The sequence below is a fragment of the Pteropus medius genome, unplaced genomic scaffold, assembly GCF_902729225.1.
Source record: "Pteropus medius unplaced genomic scaffold, Ma_sr-lr_union100, whole genome shotgun sequence".
Lineage (NCBI taxonomy): Eukaryota > Metazoa > Chordata > Mammalia > Chiroptera > Pteropodidae > Pteropus > Pteropus medius.
In genome coordinates, this window is record NW_024355205.1 from 33486392 (window position 1) to 33504894 (window position 18503).

Genomic DNA, 18503 nt, shown 5'->3' on the forward strand with positions numbered 1-18503 from the left:
CACAAAGAAACTGAGAATCGGGAACGGTAAAGAACTCACCCTAAGTGACAAAGCTAATGAGAGGCAGAAATAGCATGCAAACACATCAGGCAGAACCCCAGCCACGTGCTCCACCTGCCGCACCCCTCCAGACGGTGAGAAATAACACAAGGGGAAGGATTGAGGCCTCGGCATGGCCTCTGGAAAAGATCTCGTTGTTTTATTTAACTTGAGCCTGAAAAGGACGCCCACCTTTTCCCCAGAGGGTTTAAAGACCGTTACGTGGGTTCACACAAGATAAAATAAAACATGCCGTGAATGGACAGGGAAAACAAGACGAAAAAAAGATGAGAGGAAGGAAGTCAGGACAGTCAGGGCACAGCCATGAAACCCTGAAACCCTGCACATTCGCGGGGACCACGTCTGCCTCTGAGCCTCTAGTGAACCATGAGAAGAGGGCAACATATCAAACATAGACTTCACGGTGTCCGTAAGACAAAAACGCACTGTCTGCCGAGCACACACACACCTATTCCTGGTGTGGAGACCAGGCAGTGATCTTTCTGCGTCCCTACAGGACAAAAGGAGGCAATATCGTAACAACGCAACAGGCGTCACCGATGAGCACCAACTACTTCCAGGCTCTGCTAAGGGCCATTTCTAGCCGTTACCTCACTTAATTCTCCCAGCGGCTCAAGAACAGGCTTTGCCATCTTCAGGATGTCTTCCCTACACCTGAGCGTCTGCTGCGTAGTGGGCACTCATCCCCGACTCCCCGACAAGAACCCAGGCTGCAGGAGCGTGGGGCTGGGCAGCACACAGCTGCGCGAGCGGACTGGCCTTTCCACGTGGGAGGCAGGGCCGAGAGACTCGAGGAGACATTCAGGAGCCTTGCCGGGGGCTCCTCGGGCTGCCTCCCCCATGTAAACACCCAGGGCTCTCCTTGACCGGAGGGCAGGATGAGGGGTAGGTAGTGAGGCGCTCTGCTTGCTCCTCAGAAACACCTACCTACCCAGACTTCCCTGTGGCCCACACCAACATTCACACTTTGGACGTGTTTACCCTGAACAACGAGCTGCAGGTCACCGGGGGAAATATCAGAGTAGAGGCTACGAAGTTCTTGGGCCCATGCACTCTGATTATGAGGCTAAAACCAGAATTCCGGAAACGGTGGAAACTTGGAAGTGAGACACTCACCACGTGGGCAAGTTGCATAGAGAATAAGCAACGCTGACATACGGGCTAGCATTCCAGATTCTGACTACAGCTCATGACCAACACGCGCGGTACTTACAATTCTTCAGCTTCCAGACATAACAGCTTAAGAGTTGTGAGCAACCTCCAAGACGGTCCATCCCATCCAAACGTCAAATTTCTAAAATAAAAAAACAAGGACAAATCCTTAATTTCAGTACTTCACGATACCAAGGCAAATGACTAAAATGCCAAACGTTTGTTTAAAGGTGTCACTAAATATTATGTAACCTGAGATCCTGGTCACAAGAACAAAGAGAAAAATAAGTCCAAATACTTAAGAATAAAGCCTGAGTAAGAGAAAATTCTTTGTGTTTAAGCCACTAAACTTGGGTGAGAGGACCACAGCAGGAAGGCACATGCCCCAGGTCACACTGAGACAAACGATGAAGAATCTGGGTTATCCTGGGGATCAAACGAATGGCAACCACCAGAGCTAGACTGCCTTCGCACTGGGCTGGATTATTTAAAACGTAGTTTTAACTACAGAAAAAACCTGAAAGGGAGAGAGCCCTGAACCCTTTTATCCCATTTGGCACAGAATCACCTCGCCACCCCTACCCCCACCCCCAGAGCCTACGCCGTGCTGTTGGGTGGCTGAGGGCCATTCCACATTACCACATGTTAGAGACAAACTTATACCGGGCCACCAATCAATACGTACAGGGCTCTCTTCTGGTACAATAATTTGATATTTCAAGCTGGTATCTCATGTCCCCAAAAAAAGTTTCTTGGAAAGTATCTGGCACATCCCATGTGCCCCACAACATCGACCACAATTTCCTGTACATAGTAAGTGCTCAATAAATGCCCACATGTCAATCAGTGCAGGTCAAGCGGTATCTCACGTCTACGGAAATGCTAACCCTCCATTTTTCCATCAGAATTTCCTAAAGAAACAATTTTGAAAGAGACACTTACTCTATAAAGTCGTGATCCTTTAAAATGGAAATCTTTTTGTTCATCTGTTTATCTGTTGATGGGAGATATTTAACAAGTATATCTACATAAAAAAAAAAAAATCAGAGATTTAGGGTATAAATCAGACAAAAGCTTACTTTTCAGTTTACTTTCCTTCCCATCGGCAATCAAGACATATGTAAAGTTTTATCTAATTCATATCATACCAAGTTTTATCTAATTCATTCTTCAAGTCCATCTCAATGAGATAGATCATTATTAGCCCTGCAAGAATTCCAAGGGAGGAAACCAAACATCCACTACCTCAGCTCGTGCTCCCAACAAAATCAGGTCATTAAGATGTTAGCAGGACTGCTAGGAAGTTACACCCACCAAAAGTGTACGCTCTGTACAAACATGAGAAAATGTTTACAGTATTAAGTTTTCAAAAGCCAGAATTCAAAACTGTCTGGATATTAGTGATTGCAATCATAAACAACTGAAAGTATATACACAAAAATTAACAAAGTTATTTGGGGTAGTAGAGAAATGAGAGATTTTTCTATATCTAACTTTTTTTTGTATGTTTTTATTTTTTAAATGTAAAATAACTGATCCATAAAGTTTGTTCACAAATCAGTATTTTGCGACCAACAGTATTAAAGTTATTCTGATAACATGAGGCTAACCTCAAAGCTAGTTTTCTACACGATCCAGCAAGACCCCGTTTTTGCTTGTCTATTTTATTTTGATAAACATTATCATTCTGCCTATAGGGTGGAGCAGTACCACCTCGATCGACTTTCCATTTCCACTAGAACTTAAAACCACCTCAAATTACACCCTTAGTAAATCTCTGGCCATTTCCTCACGGCCTAGAAAACTGTCTCTGGTGCTTTAGAAGGAAAAAAAGTTGGCCTTTATGTACCATTTTTCATATCATACTTGGAATTTTCACTGCATAAACTTAATAGTTCAATTACTGCTTTTAAAATGGCAATATCGATGGCAGTGGCTAGTTAGTAGACCACAAAAGAACATAAATCGGTATTTCATCCTGGCATTAAAACAAACAAGGACTGTAGGATATATTTCTCTCTATGATGAGCACAGCGCCGTCCTGCTCTCTAATCCTATCCTACCTTCCATGACAATGACACTATCTCACTACCAAAGTTCCCTTTCTTTCCATCCACTACTATTACATTTCTTAGCAGTTTTCCTGTTCTTTCCTTCTACTGTCTGACATGATTCAATAAAACTTTTCAGTTCTTCTAATCCCCGATATTGCTCAAAGCTTTGTTTTCACCTCAATATTGCGATTACATGGTCAATAAGAGTAAGACCATCCCTACCTAGGAGAAAATGAATGAAATACATTTTAAGATCTGCCATTTTTATTAAAACATAACCACATCCCCAGATGGGGAAACATATTTATCTCATCTTCGTGATAAGAACCAAAAGCAATTCCAACCTTGTGAGACATAGACACACGCGTGAGGGTTGCGGGCGGCCACGAAGCCATACTCCAGGAGCAGCCGCTGGTTATCGTGGGGGCCGTAGCAGATGAAAACCTCTTCGTGCCGCCTGCAGCTCGAACCTGTTCTAATTTCATAGCAGCGAGTTTCCTCGTTAAATGCTGCTTTTACCTAGAAAGGAAAATCATTAAAGACTTTTTTAAAGCAAAGCATAAACTAAAAAGATTAAGTTACTGTATTTAGTCCAGATGTACCTTTCAAACACTCATCGCTGACTTTAACCCCCCCATGTGGAAAAAACGCCACATCTGCACTTGGGTCTCCTGTCCACCTGGGCGCCACCCCACTGGTGAGGGAGGGAGTCTTGCCCAGGGCTCTGACGGTGGCCAAATCAGACTGGCAGCAGTTTATTCGTCACATATGCAGTGACGCAGGGCCACACAGGGCTGTGCTCAGGGCAGAGTGGCCTGCAGGGGCCACGGGGAAGGGGGTAAGGGTGGGGGGAGGGGCAGGCTGCTGGCTAAGACCGTCCAGGCGCTAGAGCACGGATCCTGTGGGCCTGGAGAGCAGTGGGAAAACAAGGCAAAGGAAAACGATGCCCAGAGGGCAAATGGGGTCGGGAAGGAAGACAGGAGCATACCTGACGGCAGGCAGGTTTACCTAAAGCCAACGACACCTTTCCCTGTGGTTTCACTCATATTCAAAATCACAGGTTCTACATGTCAAAGTCTTTCCTATGAAAACAGAACGTGTGTCCCCCTGTCGACTTCTCACCTGGACACCTGGGCTGTGATTCAGCAGATCCAGGTATGGGGCGAGGGCGCAGGTGTCTGGCTCTGCGGAGAAGCACTGCCTCTGCCCACGCTTCACGTACACAGCTCTGGTGTTGACGGTGCACCAAGCCCACAGGAGGGCACTGTAGCTGAAGATGCCCTCGACGGCCTCGGAAAACAGAGGCTGCAGCGAGGAGAAGAAGTCTCTGGAGGAAGTGAAGAACTCCTGCACACGGATTCTCTGCTCTCTGGCTTTTGCTTTCAAAGGTTGGGGAAGAAGATTCACCACTTCCGGCTCCAAACAAACGGGGCAGGTATAGGCCTTCGGTAAAATCTCCAGGTAAGGCTTCCAGGGAGACCGGTCCCCAGCATGCTTTTCTGCAACTAAAAAGGTGCACAGAGCCAGCAGCGGAGACAGAGGAGGCCGCCACCTTTTAAAATTAAAAGCCAGATTAAAGGAATTACTTTTATTCAAAATATGGAGTAAGGAAAAGATACAGACATCCTGGTGGTTTGTTGTAGTCCATGGGACTGTGCCAAATCGCCAGCACACGCCCAAGAAAGGGCCTGCCTTCCTCAAGGCTTCCCTCTCGGGAGCAGAACCCAGACACGTGTTCTGAACTGCCTTACTAATCCAGCTTTGTCTGCAGGAGATTCTTTTTTTTTTTTTTTTTTTTTTTTTTTGCAGAACCTCTTTGCTACCAACTTGGTTCTCCAGTGTTAAAGCTTTGAGAAGTCCCCCTGTTTCACCTGGGTAATAAAACAAAACCTGGTGGGGGAAAAACTGGTGGCGAGAACCTAGACATGCCCCGCCCACTGAGTACTTGGAGCTATTTCAATTTTTTAGAAATTATATAATATTGAAAATTCAATTCCTCAGTCACACGAGCCACAGTTGTGTTCAACAGCCATATGTGGCTAATGCTGCCATACTGGACAATGCAGAGCGAAGTGTCTGTCACTGCATAAAGTTCTACGGTACGATACTAACCTAGACAGAAAAGTGAACATGCTCGTTATATACTTGTCACAGTTCTGAAGCTTTTGTTCCTAAACTTACCCAATCTACTGCAAATTATACACTGTAGTATTTTTATTTGTTGCCAATAAAAGATCTCATGTTGCATGAATGTATTTAGAAGTTTACATTAATCCTTCAAAGTCCAGATTCTTATACCATACATTCTACTCAAAACTTCAGAATGATACAGAAAATATTCACGTTAAGAGCATCCTTGCTGCTACTGAGGCCAATGAAGATACATCAGCCCTCTCACAAAAGCATGTCAAGGGAGAAAAGTCCAGAACTTATCCTGGGTTAAGAAATAATATGATCTTTTAATCATCATTATTTAGAAACCCCTTCTGCTGAGGCTCTCACTCACTCTGCCTTCAGAAAGCCCCCAAAACAAAGGCCCACTATAACATGAGACAGAAAATACTTAACTCCCACACCAGCCTCTTCTCTTCTATGCTAAATAATACTAACACTTTCATAACGTCAACAGCTCTTTATAGTTGAAAGAGAATTCAAGCAAGTACAATAAGGGTAAAAACAAGAGAGACTAACTGACATTTGTCAAGCTCTATATGATGATGGAGAACAGGCTACTATGAATCAAGGCACTCAGCTGTGATTTGCCTCTATCATCCCATTTAATCTTCATTTTCTAGGGACAGATCAGGATTAAAACCCACGTCCCAGGCAGCCTACTAAAAACCTTTAAAAAAGCAGTTTACAATGAATTAGGAACAAACTTCAGGCGTCAAATACATGGTGACAAAAGAACACTAAATTATGGGCAGCGAATGTACAACGCAACACAAGTACAACTTACTGTTGAACTGTGCACTTGAAACTGATTGGATTTTGTTAACCAATGTCGCCATAATAAGAATAAATTCCTCAATTAAAAAAAAAAAGAACAAACTTCATAGAACATCATTTCAGATATCCATTAGCTATGCAAAGGGGCTGCGTGGGCCCTAATGAACTATGTCTTAGGTGACATATTTGCCAACAACAGACTTTAAAGGAGAAGCATCTGCACCAGATGAGCATGGTCACTTACTTAGCAACGTACGCCCCTAAGTAGCTCCTGATCACTGTGTCGGTGGTGAGCAGGCAACTCTCAGGCAACGAAATAATCACCTGTCCCTCCTTACCAAAAAAGAAAGTAAAGTTTAGAACACCCGTGCTTTGGGAAGGACCATGAGTATGCATCTTTCAAAGTCTTTGATTCCCTTATCATCTACTAAGAACCCAGGACACAGACCACCCAGGAGCCCACCAACAGACTGACTCCCAAGCCCCTGAATCAGCAGATGTTGGAAAGGCTGCTCTAGCACAGGCACACCACTCCGACAAGAATTAAAGGTTAGTTATGTGACTGACACGCACCACCACTCAATCTTTCACCAGAAAGGAAGTGGTACACTCTGACACCTCAAGTCATATTGTCCCTTCACCTTCTTATGCCAGGAAATTGTGCCACCTACGAGACACAGGCAGAAACCACGCAAAAAACTCTGCCCGGTGCAATCCACAAGTCCAGTGACTGCTCCACCTGTGCCAACTAGCTAAACAAAGGGCAGCCCACTCAGCACAAGGGTCCCCTTTTACCACCTGCAAAGGTATAGTTCTCAGTTCCTCTCACTAAAATAGAAACATAGAAGAATTAACATGTCAAGTAACAGACACGAGAAATAAATAAGGCACTAAGAGGCCAAATATAAGATCCTGCTTTTACAACTGGCATCTGGGCTGCTTAGAAATCTCAGCCAAAAATCATCTGGGTGTGACTTCCTCATCCGGAAACAGATTAACCTAGGTGATCACTGCCACCCCTTCCTGCTCCAACATCCATGACTTTTTCATTTGAAGAAAAGCCACCTGATAAAATGTTCTTCATCTTGATTGGAGTAAATAAAAACTCATCACACTGGAAACTTAAAATCTTTGCATTTCATAATATATAAAATGTGTCTCTATTTTCAAAAAATTTAACAAAAAAGCCATTTAAAAGTACGTGTATAAAGTGTACAGCTGAAACTTATTGGATTTCGTTAACCAATGCACCATAAAATAAATTTAAAAAAGAATAGAAGTACATGTAAAGCAACTGCCAATTATCATTTCATGATCTAAGCAAAAACCCATAATTACTGCTATATACATGACAGCTTTGTCTCTCCTTCCCAAATTCTGCTATAAAGTCGGTTATACCTCTGTTCAAAAAATAAAAATACTGCACAATGTGAATTACTTAATACTACTCAAAAGAGTTAAGACGGTAAATTTTATGTACATTTTTACCACAAAATTTTAAAATATAAAAATAACATAACAGAATTAGAATATTAAAAGCTACCATTCTTTAGGTTAAATATATATACACAGCTGGGTTTTATAGAAATTAAATAAATACAAATTTAAAAAATTTTTAATTAAAAATCAATTAAAGAATTAGTTTGTAGCTTTACAGAAAAGTGTGTACTAGATGTCCTTTAAATAGCATAGAAAGAACTAAAATAGACCTTGGAGGTCACCTATGTCATTCACCTCATTTTCCTGGTGAGGAAACACAAGCCGAGAGGGCTAGGGCCTTTGCTCCCTCCGGGCACCAAAGCTAGCTGAAGGCCACCCCAGGACAGGCTCCAAGGCCACCCCACTCTGCTTGCTCAGGTTCACCGACTAAGCCTCACACAGCCTCTCAGCTGAGAGCAGCTCCTTCCCTGGCACGTGTAAAACATGATCTGATTTACAAAATGTGCTGTGGCAGCGACTGTAGGTGCCCACCCCGACACGCCTCCTCTCCTCCTCCCTACCAGTCCCATCAGACGGGCACAGGGCTGGGAAAGGGCCGCACTTCGCCCCTCCCTCATATCCGGCCGGGGCCATGTCCCTCGAATTTCTTTGACGGGAGAAGTCTGCCTTCCTCACCCCCTTGCTCGGTCCTGCTGCTCAAGCTCCAGGAGCTCCCCATGGACCTGAGGGTGGGGGGCTCCCTCCAAGGACGTGGAGACAGAGCTAAAAGGGATCTGGGCCTCTGATGGCCATGTGACCACCACAGCGGCCCAGGTCTGCCAATCCAGGCTTGGTTACGTGACAGTCAAATGAACTGCCCAGTTTAAGCATTTTACTTTGGGTTTATCTCGCATACGCAGCAAACTTAATTCTAACTGACAGAATTGAATTCAAACACACCCATTAGGTAAAAAATGCCGGTACGTCGGAAATATTTTTAATTCACTTGATTTCAATCACAAAAACAAAGCAGCAAAATCTATACTGGGTTCCAAGGAGAAGAGAGAGATTCTCACCCGCAGGGATGTTTTGCTCATCAGCCCTCTTCCAGTACCTGGGAAAGCAGACAGAAAGATAAATCCTACTACACCTTCCAGGCCCCAGAGAGAGCATTTTGAAAAAAAGACATGCGTGAACTTCAAAATTACAAAGCTAAAGCTGGGTGTCTCCCACTCTTTGCCTCCCAGGGCAGGGGATCAAGAAGCTATTCTGGAAAGTGTCCTGACTTCCTTTTGGCCTTGGAATAATTAAAGGGCAAAGCAAGCTTCAGAGTCACAACCTAAGGATCCTGGACTTTACACAGATCTGCAGCTGGGTCTCTTAGTGGGACCTTTATGCTGGGCTCTCTCCCCTGGGACCTACCAGCAGGTGTGGGTGGCCTACCCCAGAGACATGCCCCTTAACAGGGCAAGGTCAGCGGGACAGACCCAGGGCAGCTGCCCCCTGTGAGCCAAGGCCGTGGCCAGAGCACGGTCACGATGACTGTACCTTCACCAGCTGCCCTGCCAACCCCGCCGAGATCCAGACACTTGCCCCTCCGCGCCCAAGGCCCCCCTCCCGCAACAGTCAGACCCCAGCTTTCCGGCCAGCACAGGTCCAACATGACCCGTGATTATTACATCCACCTCTTCAAATTCGTAGGGGTGGGCGGGGTGGGGGGGTGACATATTCAGCAAAGGAAGGTCAATCTCTGCAGGACTAGGAGCTCCTGGTTCATGTTAGGGATTCCTGCCTCGTGCCCGGACTCGGCGTCTGGCAAGTCTGACTTGACGAGTCCTGACTCATCTCCCCACTGTGACGCACACTGCCTGACCACACATGGCTTTGGTTTTAAGAGCTTACTTAATCTCTTCCGTGTGTCCCACGATACACTTTATCATCCCGTGGGACAGAAGCCTTCCTGGAATCAATTGCTAATGAAAAGATTTTTTTTCCTATAGGGCTATCCTTTAAAAGCCTCATGTGCTAAGTTAATTGGAAATTTCTCTCCAAACACATATATGAACATAACCCGGCATATGGAATAAACCTAGAAAATATTTTACCTATATTTCTACAGTAGAGTATTCAATAGCAGAAAACAGGCCACCTGCACTAGCAAAGTAAGAAGCAGCCATTAGGAACTTATAAGAGTAAAGCTTATCACAGACCTCTCGCCACCTTAGAATTTCTATCATAAATCCACATAGGCAGCTCAGGTATGGCCAGTGCTTTAATAGTAACAGGAAATAGTTCCCAAAGCATAAATCAGGTTAATGAAGGGAGGAGGCATGAGAATTAAAAATGTTAATCAAGCTACACTCAGAGACTGCAATGTGCTGATCAGCCCTGCAGCCGGGCCAGGAGGACACCTGCAGAACCAAGGGAGACTTCTGCGGGATGCTAACGACCCATTTCCCACACAGGGAAGGGGAAACAAGGAACAACAGAGTCCTTCAGTGGCACCCTACACGAAATAAAATCGTACGCTACCTGTTCTTACCTTTTCGGCTACATGCTCTTCCACTTGTGGTCAGAATCAGAAGAAATGGGTTAACAAAGTCTGTTCAACTATAACTCACAGCAACTAAAGAATGATACACAAGCTCAATTCCCTGAACACTCAGGGTCCCTCTCATTGTCTTTCTCTCGATACTCTTTGTCTCTCTTGGTCCCCCTCACTGTCCCCCTCACTCTCTGCCTCTGAGAGGGGACCACACTCTTTCTGTGGAGTGTTAATCCCTTTTCTAACAAATGTTCCTTTTGACTCTAACTTTGATGTGTGTGCTGGCTGAAGTCTTATTCTCTCGGTGCAGGGCTTGGTCTCCCCAACACACCCCGCTCGGGGAACTCTGCCCTGTCCTGTGTCAAGACTGAATCCTGCTTGCGACTTAGGAGCCTTGCCTTGCCCTCCCACAAACTAAGATTAAGTCCCCAGCATTTTGTACATTTTGACGGACACCCATCAACGTTCCCATCATAAGCTGGTTAAGAGATAAAGATGTAGAAAGGACTTGGGAAAAGTGCTGTGGACTGAATGTTTGTGTCCCTCCATATTCATATGTTGAAGTCCTAACCCAGCAATGGGATGGCATCAGGAGGTGGGGCCTTTGGCAAGTGATTAGGTCGTAAGGGTGACGCCCTTGTGAATGGGGTTTAGTGCCCTCAGAAGAGGCACAAGAGCCCACTCCAGCTCCCTGCACTCCACCGCGTGAGGATGCGTGAAGATGGCAATTTGCCAACCAGGACTCAGTCCTCGCCAGACACTGAACCTGCCCGCACCATGACCTTGGACTTGAAATAAATGTTCAGTTACAGCAGCCCGAGCTGACTAGGACGGAGGCTCCCGGCCCCAGAGCTGCAGTAGCGGGCTCTGGTCACCGCCAAACCATTTTGCTCCAGCCCCTCTGTGACCGCAACCCTGGAGATGGGCCCAGAGAGCTGTTCTTGCCTTTAAAACCAGTAACACTTCACTGCTCCAAATTATGTACAGATTACTTATTTTCAGACCTTCCATTTAAACCATGCTATGCCTATTCCTGCTTGATTTTAAACCTATCCTTCTTAAGGCAAAGCGACACTGAGGGGCGAGCAGGCCCTAGGCGCAGTGAGTCCACGTGATCGGCCCGTGAAGAAGTCCATCTAGTGCCGCCTAACAGTGCGGCTTCCAGTGTCCATTTCTTGATGGGCAAAAACAGGAAGTTAACCATTCTGTTAGAGGCTGACAAATACGGTTCGCCATTGTTAAGTAGAGGCAGCCCTACTAGAAAACGGCTCAAATCAAATGTTCTAGCCCAAAGTCATCATGTGTAACTGGGAACAACTTTATACACATTGTCGCCTCACTGGACATGAGGCATGTGTGGTAAGTCACTTATCTTGAGCGACGTATAAGGAAATGAATCTGCTCAAGGCTAGGTTACCCAATGGACACTTGAATGACAACAGTTCACCTGCTTTCTAACAGGTGGACTGTCTGCACCTGCCCTGTGGTGCAGACCTGCGAGGCCCCGAGCCTGCGCTGTCTCTGCTGCCACAGACCCAAAACCCTCCTGAAGAGCACCCCGGTCCTCCCCATGGATACAAGCCAACTTGTAGACAGAGCTGGCTGGCGGCCTTGCACGCAGGCACGTGCCCACAGCAAGCTGCCCGACTCCTGAAAGAAACAGTTCCAAAGGGGGCATGCTAGTACAACCTCCACGCTGATCTCAACTGCCAGAGAAAATGTTAATCCACTCTGCTCAGGGACTGTTAAAGCTCCGGCCACACAGAGGGCTCGTCTTCCAACCCCTGGGGAGCCAAGCCACAGGCCGAGCCACAGGCCAGCTGACGGAGCAACATTTGCTGAGGCCTCCCTGGGACTCCTCAAGCCACACACCAGAGGACACACTCGTTCCTGGCTGTTTAGAAGCCCCCGCCCCAAGAAAACTATTTCGAGGGCTTCACACTTAGGGCCTAAAACTCATCTGAGCTATGGGATAATCCTGCCGGCCTATAAGGTTTGAAAAGTCCCATGAAACCACCCTAGTGTGTTGATGAAGTCACCAGCCACCACATTACACAAATGTCTTCCTGGTGAGGACCCAATGAAGGCACTTCCTTCAGGTCTAAGATCCAGGAATACCAGCACTTCCGCTGAGTAAACAATTTAGTTCTGTTTACAGTAACTGATCACATAAATTGCCTGGCCTGCTGGAGAGATGCGTCAAACTTGTGGCTCAGCTCTGAGAGGTGTACGGGGTTTTATAATCATGGCTTTTATGTACTAGCCTTATCCCTGCCTTCACCTTACTTTTCTATTCTTATTTCCCTTTTTCAATTTTTAATTTTATTTCACCATTTTGGAATTTTTAATTTTATTTCACCATTTTGGAATTTCTCCCCACAAGCCCATTCGACTTATTTTTGGAACAAGGAGAAGTATGGTAATCCACTTCCACAAGTATTATAGCTAGAAGGCAGGAAGCCTGCCACACAACACAAGGTGGGCCCCCCAAGAGAATACAGCCCCCCTGCAAGGATCACCCCTGCTTTCCTGTCACCTGTGCCCACGTCTCATCTGAGAAAGGTCATGAGAGTTGAATATCAGACCTCACCTGGAAAACTAGCAGGTATTAAGTTCGTATCTTCAAATTTCCTATCTTTCAGCCACTTCCTCAGCTGTATAAATTCAGGCTTGTAGCTCTCATTCACTAACCAAAAGAAAGAAAAAATAGTAATTAAAATCACTATTTAATAACATTCCATCTAAAAGGAAAATCTCTGATGAACAGTCTCAGTCGGTGTTATGAAAAAGGATAAATTTTAAAATGCATAATGTAAACTAAAAAAGAAAAACCGCATTATCATCTCAGAGGCAGGAAAACCAACGGATAAAATCTAACATTAATTCCTCATAAACACTCTCAGCAAATGAGGATAGCAGTGAACTTCCTCTACTAAAGAAAATATAACAGAAAACCTGTAGCTGACAGACTGAATAATGAGAAACGGAGTGCTTCCCCTGTGAGATCAAGAACAAGGATGGCTGTTCTCGCCACTTCGATTCAACACTGTACTGGCTGGCCTGAGCCAGTGCAGTAAGGGAAGAAAAATAAAGAAAAGAATCTTTTATGGGTTGAATTGTATACCCCAAAATTCATATGAAGTCCTAACCCCCAGTACCTCAAAATGTGACCTTATTTAAAGACAGGGTCTTATGATAAGAGAAAGAGCTATTTGGAGTTGCTGCCCTGGCATTTTTCGGTGTGACACCCCGCTCACACCCAGAGTCTGGACTTTTAGATAAAGACCCGAGCTTAGGATTCCCACCATTCTCACAGGTTCCCGCTCTGCTTTTCCTGAGGCACCTTTTAAAATAACCAGCGAGAGTTGAGTCCAAGAACAGGCAAGGACTGCCGACGACCTTGTAAGTATAGCAGGTGCCTGTACCCTGATCCCTACCTCCTGCTCACTCCTGACAGGCGGCAGAGGACGCCCTTCCCCCGGCTCACTGCATCCATTTCTGGGATCTGTAACAAACCCTGTGACTTTACATCTTTTGTGTAAATGAATTGAAACCGCACTTTCAATCAAAATCGGCCCAGAAGCTGAGGTGCCACCCGCCAACCCCGTGTGGGTGGCTTGTGCCTCCTCAGTTGGCAGGTCATAACCTGCATGTTCCTCCCACACCGCTATGGTCCTCCAACACGTCTTTACAGGAACAGTCAAGTTAAAACAAGGTCATGGGGTGGGCCCCAAAAATGACAATTTAGACACAGACACGCATAGAGGGAAGATGACTGAAGAGACAGAGAAAGAGGACAGCCCTCTACAAGGCGAGGAGGAAGGCCTGGAACAGATCCTTCCCTCACAGGCTTCGGAAGGAACCAATGTTGCCGACACCTTGATTTTGAACTTCTAGCCTCCAGAACTGAGACAGAGAACCTTACAGCAGTAAATGCCTACGTGAACAAAGAAGACCCAATTAAAAGGCAGGCAAAGGATTTGAATAGATATTTCTCCAAAGGCGACATAAAAATAGCGAATGAGCACATAAAAAAAAAGTTCAACATCATTAATCATTAGGGAAACACGAATCGAAACGACAGTGGGTATCACTTCACACCCATCGGGATAGCTGCTATCAAAAAAACTGAAAATAAAAAGTCCTGGCGAGGATGTAGAAACTCTGCAACTCCTGCGCACCGTTTGGGGGCGGGGTGCAAAATGGTGCAGCTGCTGTGGAAACCTGCATGCCAGTTCCTCATAAAGTTAAAAACGGAATTATCGTATGACCCAGCAATTCCAATTCTGGATATATATCCAGATTAGAAAGCAGGGAATCAGAGATATTTGCCCATCATGTTCATAGCAGCCTTATTCACAATAGTCAAAAGGTAGAAGTAATTTAAATATTCATTAACGAATGAATGGATAAAGAAAATGGGGCGGCGGGGGGGATGTATATGTGTGTGTGTATGCGCATGTGTGTATGTGTGTATGTATGTATATATACACACATGTATATGACACATGCTATGATATGAGTGAATCCTAAGGACATTATGCTGACTGAAATAAGCCAGTCACAAAAAGACAAGTACTGCGTGATTCCACTTATTTGAGAAATCTAGAATAGGCAAGTTCCTGAAAACAGAAAGCAGAATGGTGGTTACCAGGGTCTCGGGAGAGAACAGAGTGGGGAGTTATTACTTAATGGGTGTAGAGTTCCAGTTTCACGAGATGAAAAGAGTTCTGAAAATTGGTTGCAAACAAGGTAAGTGTACTTAACACTACTGAACAATACTTTGGGAAATGTTATGTTATATGTATTTTACAACAGGTAAAAATAATTTTTAAAGGTCTCAAATCAGTAACCTAATAGAGAAATATACCTTACTTATAGGTCAGAAGTTTCAATATCTTTAAGATGTCAAATTCTCTCCAAATTGATCTATAGATTCAACACAATCCCAATGAAAATTTAAACAGGCTTTTCTGTAGAAACAGACAAGGTAATCTAAAATTCATATGGAAATGCAAAGGAACTAGAATAGCCAAAACCACTCTCAAATACTGATTTCAAACCTTATAAAGCTACAGTAACAAAGACTGTGTGATATTGTCAGGATCAGTAGAACAGAATAAAAAGTCCAAAAACAGACTCACACACATAAGGACAACTTATTTTTTACAAAGGTGCAAAGGCAATTCAATAGAGAAAGGATAGTTTTGTTTTGTTTTGTTTTGTTTCAATAAATGTTGCTGCAACGACTGGATCTCCATAAGCAAAAGAAATGAACTATCCACATTTGGACCATATCTAAAAATTAACTCAAACTGAATCATAGAGTTAAATATAAAAACTAAAGCTATAAAACTTCTGGAAAACAGGACAAATTTTTGCAACCTTGGATTAGGCAAATTTCTTCCATAAAACAACAAACTGATAAATTGGACTTTATCAAATTTTTAACTTCTGCTCTGCAAAAGACACTGTCAAGAGAATGAAAAGACAAGCCACAGAACGATTGATAATATTTACAAATCACATATCTGATAAAGGACTTGTATCCAGAATATCTTAAAGAACCCTGAATAATCAAGAAAAAAAAACTAATAAAAACATGGGCAAAACATGAGTTAACCAAAGACCGTCTATATAAACGGCAAATAGGCACACTAGTCATTAGGAAAATACAAATCAAAACCACCATAAGATAGCACTTCACACCTATTAGAAGGGCTATAACCAAAAAGACAAGGCAATAACAAGTGTGGACAAGAATGTAAAGTAGATGGAACTCTCATAAACTGTTGGTGGAAACAGGAAATTATACAACCACCTTGGAAAACAGTTTGGCAGTTACTTTAAAAGCTAAACATACACCTACCATACGATCTGGTCATTCTACTACTAGGTATTTGCCCAAAAGAAATCATGTGTCCATGCAAAGGCTTGTACACAAATGTTCATAACAGCTTTACAATAGGCAAAATATGAAAACAAGCCAAACGTCCATCAACAGGATAAACAAATCATGGAATACAGTCAGCAATAAAAAATGAACTAGATATACACAACAAAAAATCTCAAAACAACTGTGCTGAGTAAAAGAAGCTGATAATAAAGAATGCATACTATATGATCATATAAAACTATAAAATGCAAATAAACCCTTAGTGACAGAAAGGAGACCAGAGGCTGCCTGAGGATAGTGGGAGGGAGGGTACAAAGAGGGGCAAAACGAAAGGATAACAAAGGGAAACAAGGACACTTCCTGAGTGACGGATGCGTTCATTATCTGGATTGTGGTTATTTCCTGTGTGTATGCATATGCCAAACTATCAAATCATACACCTTATATATGTGACATTCATTGTATGTCAATTATACCTCAATAAAACTGGATTTTTTTAAATATTTGATCCAAGATATAAGGTTCCCAAAATATGTTATCATGACCTAGAGAACAGATTTTACAGTAAGAGCATCTAATAAATGAGTATTTAATGAGCAAATACTATACACACGGCACAACACTGACCACTGTGGGAAACGTTCAATGTGTTCTTCACCCTCAAAATGCTGACATCTTAGTTGGGAAACAAGATTTCCATGAAAAACAACTGGAAAACCAGTAGGTCCTTAAGAATAATACCCAATAAGCACAATAACAAAGGGTGACGTTAGTGGGAACTGGAAATGGCATTACCAAGAATAAGATCTCAGCTCAGTCTTGAAGGTTAGAGAGAAAATGAACAAGCAGGGGGAAGGAAAGCGGATGTTCTGGGATGCCGAAGAAGCATTTTGAGGAATTGCAGAGGTAGAAGTGTGTGGAGTGTGCTCAGGGAACGGTGAATAGAGAACATTTCGAATGCACAGAATGGCAGGGTGGAGCCACTCATGCAGGGAGCTGATGTCAGCACAGGTATCATTAAAAAAGGAAAGAGCATCCCTGAAGGCTCCTGAACAAAAAAAGTGACATGGAAACAGTCCCTTGGAAAAGTTAGACTGACAGTAACAAATGGAACAACCAGCTGGGAAGCAAAACAAAGTTGTAGGTAAACCAGCAAAGAGCCAGGTGAAATCACCTATGCGTAGAACAGACAGGGAGACGTCAACCTAAGAACGGTCAGGCAAGATTTAGTAGGATACTGGCTACAGAGGGCGAAGAGGACAACAGTCGCAAGGATTACCCCAGATGGTGCTGACATGCATGGGGTCAACTACGAGAAGTGTTATTAATTTTTATCAAAAATAACAATTGCATTCATGTAGGACTTTCCAGTTGGCCAAGCACTTTCACATACAGTATGTGGTCCAAACTGGGTTACACCGAACTTGAACTAATGAATTTCTAACCAAACATTGTTATCTTACAGGTAATCAGAGGTCAGGAGAGAGGTCAGGACCAAAAACAGAAACCTGGGAGTCATCTTCAGAAAAGACATAGTTGAAGCGATGAGAAATACGGTCACATATTCCCACGAGGGTTAAAAAGAAAATAATGGCACTATTAAAAAAAAAATGTATTAAGAAATATCCTCTATGAACACCACCCATATGCCTTTGAGAAAAGTTATGTGCCTCTGTTAATACCAAGCAACATAAGATTACTTTTTTCGTCACTGGCACCAAAAAAAATCAAAACTGTACCTCCTCTTGATTCAAAACTTTTGGAGAGCTTTCGTCTTCTGATCCGGCTTGTTCTTCCTCTTCCCTTCTTCATACTAAAACTGTAATTTGTTTAGCTGCCCAATCTAAAATAAAAGGCATTTCCTTCGCCTTTCTGCCCGGTCATATGATAATCACTGTTCTTTGCACCTGTCAGGCTTTAAATATATAAAAGTATATTGTTAGATAAACCATTTCTCTAAAATGTTTTTGTATACAAAGCGTTTACTCTGTGGACTAAATTGTGACCCCTTGTGCAGTAATGAAATGCCTATTTTATTAGTCCCTCCAAAAGTTTTATCTTGAGGTCCTACTAAATAATGATTAATCATGGAAATCCTCATAACTGACTTGATAATCATGTGCTTTAGTGACTTAAATATCTCAATTCTAAATCAACATTTACTAAGTACCAACTTAATACTTTTGAATAAACATCAGCTAGAAAGTCAGAGGGAAAAAAAATCCTCTTTCAGCATGAAGTAAGTTTGTTCTTAGAACCAGGAGCCTGAAATAATTAAATAGGATTTGCAACAAATTAGAGAAAATGATGGCCAAGCAGACAAAACAAAGAAATTATGATAGACTCTAAAATGACTACTAGAGTTTCTACATGTTACTTCCTTGGAAGCATAAAAATGAAATCCATTGAAAACAACAGCATGGTACAG

At 43.4% G+C, this 18503-nt stretch overlaps 1 protein-coding gene across 8 annotated transcripts in view; it reads right to left on the reverse strand.

The window, feature by feature from the left end:
• Positions 1-18503, reverse strand: part of SETD4 (SET domain containing 4) — a 36970-nt gene that overhangs the window by 17079 nt on the left and 1388 nt on the right. For 6 of the 8 annotated variants that reach the window (XM_039858073.1, XM_039858072.1, XM_039858070.1 and 3 more), the window contains exons 2-9: positions 17815-17990; positions 12770-12865; positions 8711-8748; positions 6460-6548; positions 4389-4818; positions 3611-3785; positions 2155-2236; positions 1274-1354 (exon numbers count right to left, since the gene is read on the reverse strand). In XM_039858073.1, the coding sequence (XP_039714007.1) occupies positions 1274-1354; positions 2155-2236; positions 3611-3785; positions 4389-4818; positions 6460-6548; positions 8711-8748; positions 12770-12865; positions 17815-17887 (1064 nt within the window). In that variant the 5' untranslated portion in view covers positions 17888-17990. Of the gene's footprint in view, positions 1-1273; positions 1355-2154; positions 2237-3610; positions 3786-4388; positions 4819-6459; positions 7044-8710; positions 8749-12769; positions 12868-17814; positions 17991-18503 lie in introns of those variants that run through there. The other 2 variants (XM_039858074.1, XM_039858076.1) reach the window with 2 other exon arrangements.